Raw genomic sequence first — 19,274 nt, forward strand, 5'->3', positions numbered from 1 at the left:
ACCCTCCAACTTTGGTACACATATAGCCTTTTACAAATCCCGAGCATTACGAAAATTGGGTTGACCTCCATGATATTTCAAGGTCAATGTTGTGACAGAAACAATGCATATTAAAGGACCACACCGCCTCATGAGAACAGTTCGCCTCACCATCTCATATCTGATCAGGCCTTTGAGCTTATATGGGATGAAACCATCCCTTCATTTGCTCACATACCAAAAATAAACAGCCTGGGGGCTCTCTGTGCACATGCAGTTGTAGTTTTTAAAAGAATTGATTTTGTAAAAGACAGTTATGCCTTTTTCGAAAATTAATTCCAAAACAAAGTTCCAAGTCACCACAGCAAGCAGTCAGGGTGTTGCGTCTTGTGACCAAGTGGAGGGATGGCCTTATCCCATGTTGAAGCCTGGCCAGAACTGAGATGGTGGGGCAAACTGTTGTCCTGAGGCGGAGTGGGCCTTTAACCGTATAAGAAGACTGGCTGTGCGAAAACAAGGACTGATTAGATCAGACAGTGTTAAAGGTCTCTCTCTTTCTACAGGCGTACGTGAGCTGTTCCCTGGGGGTCGCCCAAGTGGGATACATCTTTATCTGTTACGGCGTGGTGGACGCCATCTGCTCCTTCATCTTCGGCAGGCTCGTGCAGTACGTCGGACACACGTTTTTCTTTGTACTCGGTGAGTCCAGCAACACTTACTTAGTGTGTTCGGTCAGTAAATGAACACTCACTCGCTGTCTTGTGTGTAGCGCACGTTAAATGTCAAAGCAGCACCGCACTGATATCACCCTTCGTGGTAGATTGGGCGTTCAGCAAACAAACAAACAAAACACTCACTCGGAGTGTTCGGGTCGGTCAATGAACACTCACTCAGTGTGCTTAGAGAGTCAATGAACACTCACTCGGTGTTCTCAGTGAGTCTATCAACACTCACTCAGTGTGCTCAGTGAGTCTATCAACACTCACTCAGTGTGCTCTGTGAGTCAAAGAACACTCACTCAGTGTGTTCGGTCAGTAAATGAACACTCACTCGGAGTGTTCAGGTCAGTCAATGAACACTCACTCAGTGTGCTCAGAGAGTCTATCAACACTCACTCAGTGTGCTCAGTGAGTCTATCAACACTCACTCAGTGTGCTCTGTGAGTCAAAGAACACTCACGCAGTGTGCTCTGTGAGTCAAAGAACACTCACTCAGTGTGCTCTGTGAGTCAGAGAACACTCACTCAGTGTGCTCAGAGAATCAATGAACACTCACTCAGTGTGCTCTGTTAGTCTATCAACACTCACTCAGTATGCTCAGTGAGTCAATGAACACTTATGCAGTGTGCTCAGTGAGTCAAGGAACACTCACTCAGTGTGCTCAGTGAGTCATTGAATAATCAGAATACTCAGTGAGTCAATCAACACTCACTCAGTGTACTGGTGTGTCAATGAACACTCACTAAGTGTGCCCAGTGAGTCTATGAACACTCACTCAGTATGCTCAGTGAGTCAATGAACACTCACTCAGAATGCTCAGTGAGTCAATCAACACTCACTCAGTGCACTGATGTGTCAATGAACACTCACTCAGTGTGCTCTGTGAGTCAATGAACACTCACTCAGTAAGCTCAGTGAGTCAATGAACACTCAGAATGCTCAGTGAGTCAATGAACACTCACTCAGTGTACTGGTGTGTCAATGAACACTCACTAAGTCTGCACAGTGGGTCTATAAACACTCACTCATTATGCTCAGTGAGTCAATGAACACTTACTACGTGTGCCCAGTGAATCAATCAACACTCACTCGGTGTGCTGTTGAGTCAATAAACACTCATTCAGTGAGGCAATCAACACTCACTCAATGTGCTCAGTTAGCCAATCAACACTCACTCAGTGTGCCGGTCCTCACGTGTCTTACACACGGACTGGGCTATTACTCATCATGCCCTCCAGCGCCTTTGGGCTCACATCGACAAACTGATAATCGATCTTTTTGCGACGCGGTTTTCGAGGAGACTCCCTCTGTTCATATAACCGTTTCCGGACCCGGAGGCATGGGCGGTCAACGCCCTGGAGTTGGTCTGGTTAGGCCAGTCAGCCTACGCATTACCTCTACCGTCCCTCCTTGCAAAGTGCTCAGAAAGGCAGATCTGGAACGCACTCAAACACTCTGTCGCTTCGGACATGACGGCTTCCTTGGTTCAAGAGGCACACACATTTCTACGAGATCTGTATACTCCTCTCATTAGATCGCTTGGACTCGTTGGCGTGCTTCGAACGGAGTCAATCCAGTGGCTCCTAGATCATTGCAAGTTGCAAACCTTCTGTCATGGTTGTCATCGCAAAGTTGGTCGGCTTCTTCACTTAGGGTCAGAAGGTCGGCTATCTCGTCTACGCTTCAAGCATTTAGGCCATATCATCAATCCCGTCGCGATATAACCTTGAACGGTTGAAAACGACGTTAAACACCAAATAAAGAAAGAAATATCATCAATCTTGGCGGAGCTATAGCCTCGGTGCTGAACGACTCCTCGATTGTGGACTTTAAGTCTTAGATACCAGTCCCTGCATGGGATCTCTTCCTTATCCTTGAGCTTCTTGGATCATCGGGGTTTGAACCTCTGCGTTCTGCGAAGCTCCCGATTCTAATTCGCAAAACACTCATGTTATGTTTACTAGCTACGGCCAGAAGAGGTAGTGAAGTACATGCTCTGTCCGGCTTACAAAGACATTTCTTTTCTATTAGATGGTTCCATAGGCCCCCTATCTCTTATTTTTAGACCAGACTTCCTGGCTAAATCAAAGACCTGATCGGCAGTCTCCTGTTTTTACGATCTCTCCACTGTCTAACTTTTTAGCCCCTGGGGATCCTGACCTTGTTAACTGCCCTGTCCGTGCTTTCAATTTGTCTAGCACGAGCCACATCAGATCCAGCACTCAGAAGCTATTGTTTATTTCCACAAACACTACCCGAGACAAAGATATTGCAAAGTCTACATTGGTTAAATGGGCTTCCACCCTCATCAAACAGGCTTATGTGTGGTGGCAGCAAATAAGGTGGGGGGGGGGGGGGGCGACCTAGTTTGTTCTGCCTCTCTCTTCGGCGAGGACGCATGAAACTTGTACATGGGCCTCTTCACTTGCTGTCCTGAACTCCAGACGGCTCTCTGAGGTCCTTGGAGCTGTATTTTGGAAGTCAGACGACATCTTTCTGAACTTCTTCCTGTTAGACGTGCCGGGTTCACGTCCTGCTGTTTACAGCGTTCTACCAGTAGTGGTAGTTGCCGGGCAAGCTCTTTCTAGATCCTAGGTTGAGTAATCCTTCCTTCTTTAGTAGCATTCTGCTATTTAAGAGATTTGGAGTAAGATACATGTAATTTAATCGAAAATTTCAAGAGTAAATTTTCATTTGATAAATATACAAAATCTCATACCAAATACCCTCCCACCTACCCCGCTATAAGTTTGCTCAGGCTTGTCAAGAAGTTTGAAGCAATATGGCGGCCGCGTGTCACGTGGCTTCAAGGAGAGCTTACCCTCATAGATCACGTGGTCTGGTGACCATGGTTACGTGATTTTTTTTTGGGGGGAGTGGCTTCCCTTAGTGTTACCAGGGAAGCGTGTCTAACGTTTTAGCACTCAACTGAAGTAAAATGCTATTTATGAGATTTGGGTAAGTATATTTATCAAATGAAAATTTACTCTTGAAATTTTCGAATTTTAAGAAAATGAAAGAATTCGGTCTTGTCTGTTTTGTGTGGCGTGCTTGTAAAAAAGTGATCCTTAACTTTTTTTTTGAAGAGTGTATCTGAACCACTGGGTGTGCTGAGTTGTCCCTACTTGTGAAGGGCGGGGATGTAGCTCAGTCGGTAGCGCGCTGGATTTGTATTCAGTTGGCCGCTGTCAGCGTGAGTTCGTCCCCACGTTCGGCGAGAGATTTATTTCTCAGAGTCAACTTTGTGTGCAGACTCTCCTCGGTGTCGGAACACCCCCGTGTGTACACGCAAGCACAAGACGAAGTGCGCACGAAAAAGATCCTGTAATCCATGTCAGAGTTCGGTGGGTTATAGAAACACGAACATACCCAGCATGCTTCCTCCGAAAGCGGCGTGTGGCTGCCTAAATGGCGGGGTAAAAACGGTCATAGCCTACACGTAAAATTCCACTCGTGCAAAACACGAGTGTACGTGGGAGTTTCAGCCCACGAACGCAGAAGAAGAAGAAGAAGTCCCTACTTGTGTTATGTCTCTAACACGCTGGGTATAAGAAGTTGTCCCTACGTGTGTTTTGTCTCTGACACGCTGGTTGTAAGAAGTTGTCCCTACTTGTGTTATGTCTCTGACACTAAGTGTAATGAGTTGTCGATCCCTTCTTGTGTTGTGACTCTGACACACTAGGTGTCATGAGTTTCACCTACTTGTGTTATGTGTCTGAACCACTCGGTGTGATGGGTGTGCTGAGTTGTCCCTCCTTGTGTGATGTCTCTGACACACTGGTTGTAAGAAGTTGTCCCTACTTGTGTGATGTCTCTGACACAAAGGGTGTGATAGAGTTGGCCCTTCTTGTGTTATGTCTCAGATACACTGGGTGTAAGAAGTTGTCTCTACTTGTGTTATGTCTTTGACACAATGGTGTAGGGATTTGTCCCTACTTGTGTTATGTCTCCGACACACTGGGAGTAACGAGTTGTCTCTACTTGTGTTGTGTCTTTGACACACTAAGTGTAACGAATTGTCCCTTCTTTTGTTATGTCTCTGACACACTAGGTGTAAGGAGTTGTCTCTTCCTGTGTTATATCTCTGACACACTGGGTGTGTTGAGCTGTCCCTACTTGTGTTATGTCTCTGACACACTGGGTGTAGGAAGTTGTCCCTACTTGGGTTATGTCTCTGACACACTGGGTGTGTTGAGCTGTCCCTACTTGTGTCATGTTTCTAACACACTGGGTGTAGGAAGTTGTCCCTACTTGGGTTATGTCTTTGACACACTGCGTGTTAGAATCTGTCCCTACTTGTGTTATGTCTCTGCCACAATGGGAGTAGGAAATTGTCCCTACTTGGGTTATGTCTCTGACACGCTGGATGTAAGAAGTTGTCCCTACTTGTGTTGTGTCGCTGACACACTGGGTGCAATGAGTTGCCCCTTCTTTTGTTATGTCTCTGTTACACTAGGTGTAGCGAGTTGTCCCTCCCTGTGTTATATCTCTGACACACTAGGTGTAACGAGTTGTTTCTACTTGTGTTGTGTCTCTTACACCCTGGGTGTAATGAGTTGCCCCTTCTTTTGTTATGTCTCTGACACACTAGGTGTAGCGAGTTGTCCATTCTTAAGTCATGTCTCTGACACACTAAGTGTAGCGAGATGTCCTTTCCTGTATTATAATCTCTGACACACTAGGTGTAACGAATTGTCCCTTCTTGTGTCATGTCTCTGACACACTGGGTGTAAGACGTTGTCACTACTTGTGTTACGTGTCTGACACACTACGTGTAACGAGTTGTTCCTACTTGTGTTGTGTCTCTGACACACTGGGTGTAATGAGTTTCCCCTTCTTTTGTTATGTCTCTGATACACTAGGTGTAGCTAGTTGTCCCTTCCTGTGTTATATCTCTGACACACTAGGTGTAACGAGTTGTCCCTTTTTGTGTCATGTCTCTGACACACTGGGTGTAAGAAGTTGTCACTACTTGTGTTCTGTCTCTGACCAACTGGGTGTGTTGAGCTGTCCCTACTTGTGTTATGTCTCTAACACACTGGGTGTAGGAAGTTGTCCCTACTTGGGTTATGTCTCTGACACACTGAGTGTAAGAAGCTGTCCCTACTTGTGTTATGTCTCTGACACAATGGGAGTAGGAAGTTGTCCCCAATTAGTTTATGTCTCTGACACGCTGGGTGTAAGAAGTTGTCCCTACTTGTGTTGTGTCGCTGACACACTGGGTGTAATGAGTTGCCCTTTCTTTTGTTATGTCTCTGTTACACTAGATGTAGCGAGTTGTCCCTTCCTGTATTATGTCTCTGACACACTAGGCGTAACGAGTTGTCCCTTCTTGTGTCATGTCTCTGACACACTAGGTGTATAGCGAGTTGTCCCTTCCTGTGTTATATCTCTGACACACTAGGTGTAACGAGTTGTCCCTTCTTGTGTCATGTCTATGACACACTGGGTGTAAGAAGTTGTCACTACTTGTGTTACGTGTCTGACACACTGCGTGTAACGAGTTGTCCCTTCCTGTATTATCTCTCTGACACACTAGGCGTAACGAGTTGTCCCTTCTTGTGTCATGTCTCTGACACACTAGGTGTAGCGAGTTGTCCCTTCCTGTGTTATATCCCTGACACACTAGGTGTAACGAGTTGTCCCTTCTTGTGTCATGTCTATGACACGCTGGGTGTAAGAAGTTGTCCCTACTTGTGTTGTGTCTCTGACACCCTGGGTGTAATGAGTTGCCCCTTCTTTTGTTATGTCTCTGACACACTAGGTGTAGCGAGTTGTCCATTCTTGAGTCATGTCTCTGACACACTAAGTGTAGCGAGTTATCCTTTCCTGTATTATAATCTCTGACACACTAGGTGTAACGAATTGTCCCTTCTTGTGTCATGTCTCTGACACACTGGGTGTAAGAAGTTGTCACTACTTGTGTTACGTGTCTGACACACTACGTGTAACGAGTTGTCCCTACTTGTGTTGTGTCTCTGACACACTGGGTGTAATGAGTTTCCCCTTCTTTTGTTATGTCTCTGACACACTAGGTGTAGCTAGTTGTCCCTTCCTGTGTTATATCTCTGACACACTAGGTGTAACGAGTTGTCCCTTTTTGTGTCATGTCTCTGACACACTGGGTGTAAGAAGTTGTCACTACTTGTGTTCTGTCTCTGACCAACTGGGTGTGTTGAGCTGTCCCTACTTGTGTTATGTCTCTAACACACTGGGTGTAGGAAGTTGTCCCTACTTGGGTTATGTCTCTGACACACTGAGTGTAAGAAGCTGTCCCTACTTGTGTTATGTCTCTGACACAATGGGAGTAGGAAGTTGTCCCCAATTAGGTTATGTCTCTGACACGCTGGGTGTAAGAAGTTGTCCCTACTTGTGTTGTGTCTCTGACACACTGGGTGTAATGAGTTGCCCTTTCTTTTGTTATGTCTCTGTTACACTAGGTGTAGCGAGTTGTCCCTTCCTGTATTATGTCTCTGACACACTAGGCGTTACGAGTTGTCCCTTCTTGTGTCATGTCTCTGACACACTAGGTGTAGCGAGTTGTCCCTTCCTGTGTTATATCTCTGACACACTAGGTGTAACGAGTTGTCCCTTCTTGTGTCATGTCTATGACACACTGGGTGTAAGAAGTTGTCACTACTTGTGTTACGTGTCTGACACACTACGTGTAACGAGTTGTCCCTACTTGGGTTATGTCTCTGACAAACTTGGTGTAACGAGTTGTTCCTACTTGTGTTGTGTCTCTGACACACTGGGTGTATCGAGTTGCCCCTTCTTTTATGTCTCTGACACACTAGGTGTAGCGAGTTGTCCTTTCCTGGGTTATATCTGTGACACACTTGGTGTAACGAGTTGTCCCTTTTTGACTCACATGCGAAGCAAAAGTGAGTCTATGTACTCACCCGAGTCGTCCGTCCGTCCGTCCGTCCGTCCGGACGTCCGTCCGTCCGTCCGGACGTCCGGAAAACTTTAACGTTGGATATTTCTTGGACACTATTCAGTCTATCAGTACCAAATTTGGCAAGATGGTGTATGATGACAAGGCCCCAAAAAACATACATAGCATCTTGACCTTGCTTCAAGGTCAAGGTCGCAGGGGCCATAAATGTTTCCTAAAAAACAGCTATTTTTCACATTTTTCCCATTTTCTCTGAAGTTTTTGAGATTCAATACCTCACCTATATATGATATATAGGGCAAAGCAAGCCCCATCTTTTGATACCAGTTTGGTTTACCTTGCTTCAAGGTCAAGGTCACAGGAGCTCTTCAAAGTTGGATTGTATACATATTTTGAAGTGACCTTGACCCTGAACTATGGAAGATAACTGTTTCAAACTTAAAAATTATGTGGGGCACATGTTATGCTTTCATCATGAGACACATTTGGTCACATATGATCAAGGTCAAGGTCACTTTGACCCTTATGAAATGTGACCAAAATAAGGTAGTGAACCACTAAAAGTGACCATATCTCATGGTAGAAAGAGCCAATAAGCACCATTGTACTTCCTATGTCTTGAATTAACAGCTTTGTGTTGCATGACCTTGGATGACCTTGGGTCAAGGTCACATGTATTTTGGTAGGAAAAATGTGTAAAGCAGTTCTTAGTGTATGATGTCATTGCTAGGTTTAGTAATTTGACCTTGACCCTGAAGGTCAAGGTCATGTCAAGGTCAAGCATGTGAGTCGTATGGGCTTTGCCCTTCTTGTTGTGTTATGTCTCTAACCAACTGGGTGTAAGAAGTTGTCCCTTCTTGTGTTATGTGTCTGACACACTAAGTGTAACGAGATGTCCCTTCTTGTGTTATGTCTCTGACACACTAGGTCTAAGGAATTGTTCCTACTTGTGTTGTGTCTCTGACACACTGGGTGTAAGAAGTTGTCCTTTCTTGTGTTACGTGTCTGACACACTAAGTGTAACGAGTTGTCCCTTCTTGTGTTATGTCTCTGACACACTAGGTGTAAGGAGTCGTTCCTACTTGTGTTGTGTTTCCGACACACCGAGTGTAATGAGGTTACCCTGGTTGTCTGCTTGTGTGACCACGTGTCTCTAGCATTGTCCTAAATATGACATGTGTGTGTATGTGCGTGTGTGCGTGTGTGTGATTGTGTGTGTGTGTGTGTGTGTGTGTGTGTGTGTGTGTGTGTGTGTGTGTGTGCAGCAACCCTGGTTCACCTTGGCCTTCAAATCAACTTTTTGGTATGGGTGCCAAGCGATGAGACGTATGTACAGTTCTTTGTCATTGCTGGCTTCTGGGGCTTGGGTGATGCGATCATCCAGACGCAGCTCAACGGTATGTTTGGTTTTGAAACTTGATATTACACGTGTTGTTTACTAGTCTCAAAGTGTTCAAATTTACCAGAGATGGGTGGAACGTCGAATTCGTTTAATGCCTGTTTCACGAAAGGCCGGGAGTCTAACGGGTTTTCACCTTTCTTGTAAGACATGGCAGACTAGGAATAACTCCTGCCATCATACTGCACGACTATCATGTGTTCAAAGAATATTTACCATGAGTAGAGACCAGCACAAAGGTAATAATTCTTCTGTGTTTCAGCTCTGTACGGGGCGCTGTTCACGGAGAACACGGAAGCGGCCTTCGCCAACTACCGTCTGTGGGAGTCCTTGGGCTTTCTCATGACCTACTTGTACCAGGCCCACATCCGGACCAAGGTCAAACTCTACATCTGCATGTACTTCCTGATAGCCGGCATAATTGGATACGCAATTGTGGAAGTCCTAGAGAACAAGAAGCCAAAGAAGGCAGATGGTGCAAGCGCGGTCCGTCCGCTCGAAGAAGGTGTCGCCTCAGCGTAAATCCTATACAACTTGCGAGGGGAGGAAAGGAGGCGTTTTTGTTTTCAGTACCTTGCAGTCTTTTAGAGTTTTATTGGGAAAGTGTTTTGTTGAAAGGGTGCCTGCACACAATTAACTATTTGTGAAACCGAACATTAAGTGAAGGATAGTTTTACCTATTAAGGGCAGGAAACAGGGTTAAAATCGATTTTTTTTTACGATTTCTAATGATTGATTAATACTATATCAATATTTTTCAAAACTAATTTGTGTGTGGTGAGCTTGAAGACTCTTTTTTAACGTGATAAATTTCAATTGTTGATACAGTGTAATTTGTGTGTGTTGTGGTGGCATAATGAGAGAGAGAGAGAGAGAGAGAGAGAGAGAGAGAGAGAGAGAGAGAGAGAGAGAGAGAGAGAGAGAGAGAGATGAAAAGTGAAAGCAGCCAAAAGTATTCTCAAATTCTGAAAATGTAGAATCGGTTGGCAAGTACTACCAGTCCCAAATCGCTTTTCTCAGTTCCTTGCCTTGTCTTCTGGTTGTTTGTTTTTAAACTTAGCTGATGGAACACAGTATACATGAGGTACATGCAACGCCAATTAAACAAAAGAGAAAAAGTGAAGAAAATACGACATAAAAAGAGAACAGTTAATAGCAGACGATGATGTCATTGTGTACGACCACAATGTAGGTCACCTGAAATGTCCTATTGAAATTTGTGAAGCCGGTCAAATGTCCGATTCATGTTAAGTCAGGACATTTGTGCCATTAGCACAACTTTGTAGCAACATCCCTGGGCCGCATTAACAGAGTATGCGATATTATGCGATACATATTTGTCACCACAAGGTTGTCACGCTACAGGCAAAAGTATTCTACATATCAACTTAATGTTTGGCAGACATGTTCAGCAGTGTTTGATTCATGAAATGAAGCATAATCAGCACTATACTTTGCTCAGAATTTAAAAATAATGGGAAACAAAATTGAGCAAAATAATGATTTTTGGAGAACAAACAAATAATATATCATATATGGGGAGAGCTGAAAGTGCTTGATTTCAATGGGAAGCATTCAAAGAGCATTTGTTTGAAATTCCATGCAAATCGAGCTAGAACTCTTGAAAATATGGTGACGATGGTAACTTTGACGCACAAAAACGCGAACACGGAGAAAACGGCCCAACAGAAGACAAACGTGTATATGTTACAGTAAATTTGCGAAACTAGGAAATTTGCGAAATCCCTGAACTTTTCATTAAATTTGTGAATTTCCTGTTTCACTCAGGGATTTCACAAATTTCCTAAAAATTCTAGGAAATTTGCGAATTTCCTGAAATAAGCATGCCATTTTTTCACAAATTTACTGAACAGTAAAAAAACGTTTCAGCAAATTTGCAAAATTCTTAAAAAAAAAGAGTCCGTTTTCTTTATTTTACGTTGTGATTTTGATAGATTTACTGCTAGAAGATTAACACACAAAAAAGTTGATTTGAGCTGAACATCTTCAATTTTTGGGTCCGACACACTACCAACCCGCCACGCCAGCCACATGAAAGAAAGTGAAAAAAAATCATAAGAAGTTTGTGGTGTTGTGATCACGAAAACTACCAAGTCTGACTTTGCAGTGCAGTCCGCGTTTGGTTCATTTTGCTAATAGGCAACCCAACATTCTTGCTCTGGCTGTCTATCTGCCAGCCTGTCTTTCTTTCTCTGTCTGCCTTTCTGTTTGTCTGTCTCTCTATCTCTATTTCACTGTCGCTCTTTTTATCTGCCTGTCTGTCTGCTAGCCTGGTTGGCTGGGTGGCTTTCTGTCTGTGTCCCTGTCATATCTCGACGGGCCATGGTGGGCGTGATCGAATGATCAAAGAAACACAAAGGAAATATGCAAACATTAGTACAAAATCGCTCGAGCTTTTCAAGTCACTATGCGAGGAGTGTCAGAAAAAGATAAAGAGACCCATGACAAAAGGTGTAGTTGTTCGTCCAATCATCAGCAAGGAATTTGCATCTCGATGACAAGTTGATCTTGTTGACATGCAGTCCATGCCAAACTACGGTTACAAATGGATCATGGTGTATCAAGACCATTTCACCAAGTTCTGCGTCCTCCGGCCTATTAGGAGCAAACGCGCTGTAGAGGTTGCAGACCAGCTGTATCCTTGGCGGATTATGACATTATTCAGTTATTCTGCAGAAAAACCAAAATGCTGGAGAAAAACTGTCTTTTCTGACAGCATTTCTGCATATTGTCATCTTTCGCCGAAGCAGCGTTTTTTTTCTGCAGCAAAACATTTTACTGCAGTAAAATTGAAATCAAGAATGCTGCAGTAAAACGGTGCTGTTGTTTTACTGCAGAAAACCTGTTTTTATTTTTTCTGCAGCATTTTGTACTGGCTCTTGGCGGATTATGACATTATTCAGTTATTCTGGCGAAAAACCGAAATGCTGGAGAAAAACTGTCTTTTCTGCAGCATTTCTGCATAATGTCATCTTTCGCGAGAGCAACGTTTTTTTTCTGCAGTAAAACAGTTTTACTGCAGTAAAACTGAAATCAAGAATGCTGCAGTAAAACGGTGATGTTGTTTTACTGCAGAAAAACTGTTTACACTTTTTCTTCAGCATTTTGGCATTATTCAGTTATTCTGCAGAAAAACAGAAATGCTGGAGAAAAACTGTCTTTTCTGCAGCATTTCTGCATAATGTCATCTTTCGCCGAAGCAACGGGTTTTTCTGGAGCAAAACATTTTACTGCAGTAAAATTGAAATCAAGAATGCTGCAGTAAAACGGTGCTGTTGTATTACTGCAGAAAACCTGTTTACACTTTTTCTGCAGAATTTTGTACTGGCTCATTATAATGTTGGAGCACGCGAGCCCCCCTCTGTCGAGAGATGGACTCATCCAGAATTACCAATACAAGTTGTGCGTGACACGAATGTATTTTGTCTGTCTGACTTCCTTTCCGCCGGAAGTTCAAAGTTTCAAATTAAACAATGGCACCTAGCTGTCAGCAACATTGTCACACAGTTTTCCCAGACGAACGCAGTAGTCCACTTCGTGTTCGATTTGCTTCAGAAATAGACCGTGGCATTATAGAGCGCTTTCGAGCAAAGCGGAGCGAGGCACAGCGCCCGGCGTCCTACATCAGTACATGTCACTTTTCTAAAGTCGTGTTTACCTTGTTTATCTCAATGTCTTACCACTGTGCCATTTCTAAGTGTAGTAATGGTAGCTACTGTCTGAAGAAATGGAAGAAAGAAATCTGTCCTGTCCATGCATCGCCATCGGTGAGGGAATCTAACAACTGTGACTGCAAAGCTCCTTTTTGGTGAGTGTTGCAAGTGTGTGCAGAAGCCATGTTTTTGTGCTTGTCAGAAGTACTCCTTGTTTCTTTTTATATTTAGTCAAGTTTTGTTATATTTAGTCAAGTTTTGACTAAATATTTTAACATCGAGGGGGAATCGAAACGAGGGTCGTGGTGTATGTGCGTGCGTGCGTGCGTGTGTGTGTCTGTGTGTCTGTGTGTAGAGCGATTCAGACTAAACTACTGGACCGATCTTTATGAAATTTGACATGAGAGTTCCTGGGTATGAAATCCCCGAACGTTTTTTTTCATTTTTTTGATAAATGTCTTTGATGACGTCATATTCGGCTTTTCGTGAAAGTTGAGGCGGCACTGTCACGCCCTCATTTTTCAACCAAATTGGTTGAAATTTTGGTCAAGTAATCTTCGACGAAGCCCGGACTTCGGTATTGCATTTCAGCTTGGTGGCTTAAAAATTAATTAATGACTTTGGTCATTAAAAATCTGAAAATTGTAAAAAAAAATAAAAATTTATAAAACGATCCAAATTTACGTTCATCTTATTCTCCATCATTTTCTGATTCCAAAAACATATAAATATGTTATATTTGGATTAAAAACAAGCTCTGAAAATTAAATATATAAAAATTATTATCAAAATTAAATTGTCGAAATCAATTTAAAAACACTTTCATCTTATTTCTTGTCGGTTCCTGATTCCAAAAACATATAGATATGATATGTTTGGATTATACACACGCTCAGAAAGTTAAAACAAAGAGAGGTACAGAAAAGCGTGCTATCCTTCTTAGCGCAACTACTACCCCGCTCTTCTTGTCAATTTCACTGCCTTTGCCATGAGCGGTGGACTGACGATGCTACGAGTATACGGTCTTGCTGAAAAATGGCATTGCGTTCAGTTTCATTCTGTGAGTTCGACAGCTACTTGACTAAATATTGTATTTTCGCCTTACGCGACTTGTTAATTTTCTGCTTTCAGTTTCGGGGTTCTTTTTCCTTGTGTCTCCCTTGTCGAGTTTTACATACGTTTTTAACTTGACCAGCTGTTAAACTTTTTAAAGTCTGTTGCAAAGTAAAGGATACTGAGGTCATGTGTTCACAGTGTACATAGATCTCACTCTCAGCTCTCTCTCTCTCTCACTCACACATACAATTTATGATGATCAATCTGCTGCTGTTTTTCTAAATTTTTAGTTTAAAAAAAAAGAAACAATAGACTGCAGGTGTGATGTGGGGTACATTATCATTATCTCGTTCTTTTACTGTAAACAATTCTTTGAGTTTAACTTTAACTTGTTTAAGGGTAGCCTATACATGTGCTTTTTTTTTGTTTTACAGTTTGTGGACGATACCAACTCGCAAGACTAAACCAGTGCAACGGGACAAGTGGAAGAACTTAATCAACAGCTAGGGTGCATCCAGGGACCAGTAAGCTGATCTCCCCATCCAAAGACCAGCGGATATGTTCTTTACATTTTAAGGATGGCAGACCGACCGAGGACAATCCATACCCCACTCAACACCTTGGTTATCCACAGTTTGAGAAAAAAGTAAGACCTTTTGTGATATCAGGATATGGTAGTGCTAGTCATAACTTGTGCCAGTTGTTTTAATATTATATCTAGTTTATTTCATCCTGCTTGATCTAGTTTACTGTGAAAGTTACAGCTTTTTAAAATATTTGTTTGTATACTATAAATATTTGTTTATTTAATAAAAAATAAAAATTTGTTCATTGGCTTTCTCTTTTTCAGGTGAATCGAGTTTGGATGTATGAAGACACCGCAGTCCGGCCTTCAACCAGAGGCAGACGCAGAGAGACAACATCAGCGCTGCCCCCTGACATTGCTGCTGTAAAAGAGAACTGCATCGTTGATGACCCTGAGGCGGAGATGGCAGTTGCTTCAGAACAGCAATTTGGAAACCACCAACTTCTGCTCAACTGCTTCACATTGTTTTCAGTGGTCCTGCTACTCAGCAAACAAATGCGATCCATGTTTCTTCAGATCGTGCAAGGTCTAAAGCAGTGTGCCAAGCTGGAAAAACAGGTTGTTGAACTGAAGAGTGCACTGGAGGAAGTACGCAAAGAGCTGAGATTAAAGGAGGAGTCACAACCAAAGCCAAAAGTGTTGAAGAAGAAAACAAGTCGCGTAAGGCGAAAATACAACATTTAGTCAAGTAGCTGTCCAACTCACAGAATGAAACTGAACGCAATGCAACGCAGCAAGACCGTATACTCGTAGCATCGTCAGTCCACCGCGCACGGCAAAGGCAGTGAAATTGACAAGAAGAGCAGGGTAGTACTTGCGCTGAGAAGGATAGCACGCTTTTCTGTACCTCTCTTCGTTTTAACTTTCTGAGCGTGTTTTTAATCCAAACATATCATATCTATATGTTTTTGGAATCAAGAACCGACAAGGAATAAGATGAAGGTGTTTTTAAATTGATTTGAACAATTTAATTTTGATAATAATTTTTATATTTTTAATTTTCAGAGCTTGTTTTTAATCCAAATATAACATATTTATATATTTTTGGAATCAGAAAATGATAAAGAATAAGATGTACGTAAATTTGGATCGTTTTATAAAAAAAAATATTTTTTTTACAATTTTCAGATTTTTAATGACCAAACTCACTCATTAGTTTTTAAGCCACCAAGCTGAAATGCAATACCAAACCCCGGCCTTCGTCGAAGATTACTTGACCAAAATTTCAACCAATTTGGTTGAAAAATGAGAGCGTGACAGTGCCGCCTCAACTTTCACGAAAAGCCGGATATGACGTCATCAAAGACATTTATTGAAAAAATGAAAAAAATGTATGGGTATTTCATACCCAGGAACTCTCATGTAAAATTTCATAAAGATCGGTCCAGTGGTTTAGTCTGAATCGCTCTACACACACACACAGACAGACAGACACACACACACACACACACACACACACACACACACACATACACCACGACCCTCGTCTCGATTCCCCCCTCTACGTTAAAATATTTAGTCAAAACTTGACTAAATATAAAAAGAAGACAAAAATGCCCTCGAACATTTTTGATGGATTTTTGACAGCCAGAAACGTGAATTATTACACAGGAATTGAAAGCAAGGCAGGGGTACAGATTCTCCATTATGTTGAACAACGTTTTGTGGTGAGGCGTTGGCAAGTTATTTTAAAAGGCTCTGCACGGAAGAGGAATTTCACAAAGACTCCAGCAAGATTTGGACCTTCCAGGTTTCTCAGAAGTATAGATGAACTCGTGCTTGTACTGATGAGGCTTCGTTTGGGGTTGGATCTTCGAGATCTGGCTGACCGATTCCAAATCTCTGCCAGCCTTGCAGGAAAGATTTTTACTTCATGGATGAAAGGTTTAGCTGCAGTGCATAAGGCACTGGTGAGGATGCCAGACCTTGAAACGATTTTTGCCACAAAACCTCTGAGATACCGCAGCCAGCCCCTGACAAATTTGATGGCAATAATAGACTGTACAGAAATTTTTATTGAAACGCCCCAAGACATGGAGCTGCAAACGTTGACGTGGAGCGACTACAAGCACCACAATACGTTGAAGTTTCTGGTTGCGGTTTGTCCTAACAGCTACATATGCTATGTTTCGCCTGCATGAAAAAATGTGAGTTCTTGAAACTATTGCCTCGAGGCGCAACAATGATGGCTGACAAAGGATTTAGTCTGGCAGAAGATTGTGCAGCACACGGGGTGACGGTGGAAATTCCACCGGGGCGGCGAGGGCAATCACAGATGCCTTTGGCCGCAGTCAAGAAGACCAAGAAAATTGCTAACCTGCGCATTTTGGTTGAGCAGGTCATTAATAAGTATGAACTTGCACTGACTAGCACTGCCCACATGGACCAAGCCATCATTGTGTGTGCTGCCCTGAGCAATTTGAAGGGACCAGTGTCAACTTACTGCAGTAAAGTGAACAACTGCCAAGCTCTGAAACATGCTCTCTGCAAGCTGTGAACTGTACAGAGTGGGTTACAATTTCATTCCGTGTTGTTTAATTTAGCCTTCACGTTTTCCTTATCATATCTTATATCTTAACATCGTTCTGTTCTTGTCAGCTTGAAATGTTTGCAGTTTTTACTCACGCAACAGGTCAGTCTTCTGAAGTCAGTGCAACATCAAAGCTAAAGTTTGACACATGAGATGCATTTTGATGATCAGCTCTACGAAGCAATGAATGTAAACTGGCGCAGATTAATTTTTAAATGATGTTCAAGCAACAGCTTCCTTATAGACAGAGTGTCTAAGTTACAAAATATAGTCATCTCAGTATCCAACTTCAATACCTCTGTTTTTTTGCTTGCTTAGAAGAACTTCTCAGAGTGTTTGCGGCATTCATCAAACAAGATCATACACATTAAAATATTGCCACTTCCTACTCATTGAATAATGTATTCATTGTATCTAATTATTCATGTTAAAGACCAGCACAAAATTGCGATCATTTAAATATGTCACTGACATAAAGTATTCTACCCGATCTGAAAAATAAATACTAAAATCATAAGTGCATGATTCAAATCACTGATGATGTCTTGTAATTCGGTAGTGTTTCAAGTTAATCTTTTCTCTTTACATCTCACAATTCTTTTACGAGTTTATTTTGTAAGTAGAACACCAGACCAAAACGTTGTTGGCTCCTTTTGTACCTATATGACATCACACATTTTCCAGGATTTGCTTGCTAACTTGCTTGTTTTTTTAATTTGTTTAATGAGAGCTCCAAATTACATTCCTTCCTTTGTCTGGCACTCTTGTTCTCAACTCTCTCCCTCCCTCTTAGCGGTTTAGAGAGAGGGAGAGAGAGAGAGAGTGTGTGTGTGTGAGAGAGAGAGATAGACTGAGAGAGAGAGAGAGAGGAAGAGAGAGAGAGTTGATCTATTATGTCTTGATTCCCTCATTTAATTTTCTTTTGTTGTATAGTGTAGAACTTAGAAAGCTTCATGACGTACCTATGGTGCGGTTTTATGGTCGTCTAACTGTCCATCGGTGAACCATGCAATTATTTCTCTTCAACGATTGACTCGGTCTCTTCTGACAACTCTAAACTCCACAAAACACGACTTTTTCAGTTCAGAAATGTCAGTCTCGCTCCCATAAATTGAAACACAAACTTAAATACATCCATACATCATTGTCTGTTACAAAGTTCCAGCTTTGCTTTAAATGCACAATCAGTGTGGGGGACACGGACCTTTTCCCAGTACATACCGACTGAGCCATCACTCAAATCTTCGACGACACTGACTCAGCCTATATGCTGTGTATATCTCCCCGGCCGGGCAGTTTTAGCTCTCGTAATGTGCGGAAGAACTGAGAGAAACGTTTGCATTCCGCTTATGTTTGTCTTGTTTGCTTGTCAAAATAATATTGCATCGATCAACCACGTTCGCACTGTTACCATGCTCCCATGCTGGTTTGTTTACCACTTTCGAAGGTGAAGAGTTCACCGCGCCCGCGCAGGGACGGGGATTCCCCGTGACGTCACACGGGACCAACGCTTTTAGTTGGTAACTGAGCAGTCTCGACTAAGTTCGCTCTCACGCATTGCAGACTAACTATTGCTTTAGTTACCAACCGCTTAGTTCGAACCTACGTTTAGTTGCTTACTATGGTAGTCTCCATTCATGCATTCCACTACTGGCCTCAGGGCAGCGGTGACAGCACTTGTTACGGCTGCAACAATTTCATTTACGTTTGCCATTTTGAATGGTTCCCGCACGTAAAGAAAACAAGAACCACTCGATAAATATTTAACATAAAGCTAGTTCAGTTTTCAGATTTGAGTTTCGTAACGTTATATAATGCATTATTTAGTATATAATGCATTATATAGTATATAATGAATTATATACATATATAATGCATTATATACTAAATAATGCATTATTTAGTATATATTGGATTATTTATCCCCTTGTACGCTAGTACTAGGGCTCAGCAGACTTTAATTGTGTGTCTGTCTGTCTTTCTCCACTTAACAGCTTATTGCTGGGAAACTACTGGGCGCAGTTCGTTCAAAAGTTAATACACTAACTTGATAATAGGTCCGATTGATCGTATTAAAACTTCATAATGTTACCTGGGACCTAAATGCGAAATAGACCACAAAAACGACATGGCCGTAGGAGGAGTTCACACCGGCGGGGCAACACGCAGCCATTGACCTGATAGAACAGCCGAACGCGTCACACAAAAATACGTCATGACAAAGTTACACGCAAAGCGAAAGAGACTTTGACGTCATTTACTTTTGTTCGGAATTTTCCGTCTGTTCCTAGCTTGTCAGTGAGCTTACCCAAAACGTCTTTGTTCTCTATTCTCATTGCAGCTGTGAAATAATCAGTCGTGTGTCTCGGTCGTGTAGGTACAGAGTTTGCTTCTGCAATCATTGTGTTCGTGTGGATGACGGCTTCATAAGAC

At 42.4% G+C, this 19,274-nt stretch overlaps 2 protein-coding genes across 3 annotated transcripts in view; both read left to right on the top strand.

Annotated features, from left to right (window-relative positions):
- The window catches only part of LOC138972242 (protein unc-93 homolog A-like), a 44,838-nt gene extending 35,015 nt beyond the window's left edge, over nt 1-9,823 (top strand). For both annotated transcript variants that reach the window (XM_070344966.1, XM_070344971.1), the window contains exons 8-10: nt 543-678; nt 8,862-8,993; nt 9,258-9,823. In XM_070344966.1, coding sequence (XP_070201067.1) covers nt 543-678; nt 8,862-8,993; nt 9,258-9,517 — 528 coding nt within the window. In that variant the 3' untranslated portion in view covers nt 9,518-9,823. The remainder of the gene's footprint in view (nt 1-542; nt 679-8,861; nt 8,994-9,257) is intronic.
- A 2,920-nt stretch (nt 9,824-12,743) lies between these two features.
- Nucleotides 12,744-17,567, top strand: LOC138977105 (uncharacterized). The gene is made up of 4 exons (XM_070350041.1): nt 12,744-12,783; nt 14,229-14,420; nt 14,784-14,971; nt 15,706-17,567. The coding sequence occupies exons 1-4, from the start codon at nt 12,744-12,746 to the stop codon at nt 16,450-16,452; spliced, it is 1,167 nt and encodes a 388-aa protein (XP_070206142.1). The 3' UTR covers nt 16,453-17,567.
- Nucleotides 17,568-19,274: the final 1,707 nt, after the last annotated feature.

Source organism: Littorina saxatilis, linkage group LG1, assembly GCF_037325665.1.
Source record: "Littorina saxatilis isolate snail1 linkage group LG1, US_GU_Lsax_2.0, whole genome shotgun sequence".
Classification (NCBI taxonomy): Eukaryota; Metazoa; Mollusca; class Gastropoda; order Littorinimorpha; family Littorinidae; genus Littorina; species Littorina saxatilis.

Coding starts and splice junctions, on each gene's coding strand:
- LOC138977105 (XM_070350041.1), top strand. CDS start 12,744: ATGGAAGAAAGAAATCTGTCCTGTCCATGCATCGCCATCG. Junction 12,784..14,228: donor CTGTCCATGCATCGCCATCG/GTGAGGGAATCT, acceptor CTTAATCAACAG/CTAGGGTGCATCCAGGGACC. Junction 14,421..14,783: donor TAGTGCTAGTCATAACTTGT/GCCAGTTGTTTT, acceptor CATTGTTTTCAG/TGGTCCTGCTACTCAGCAAA.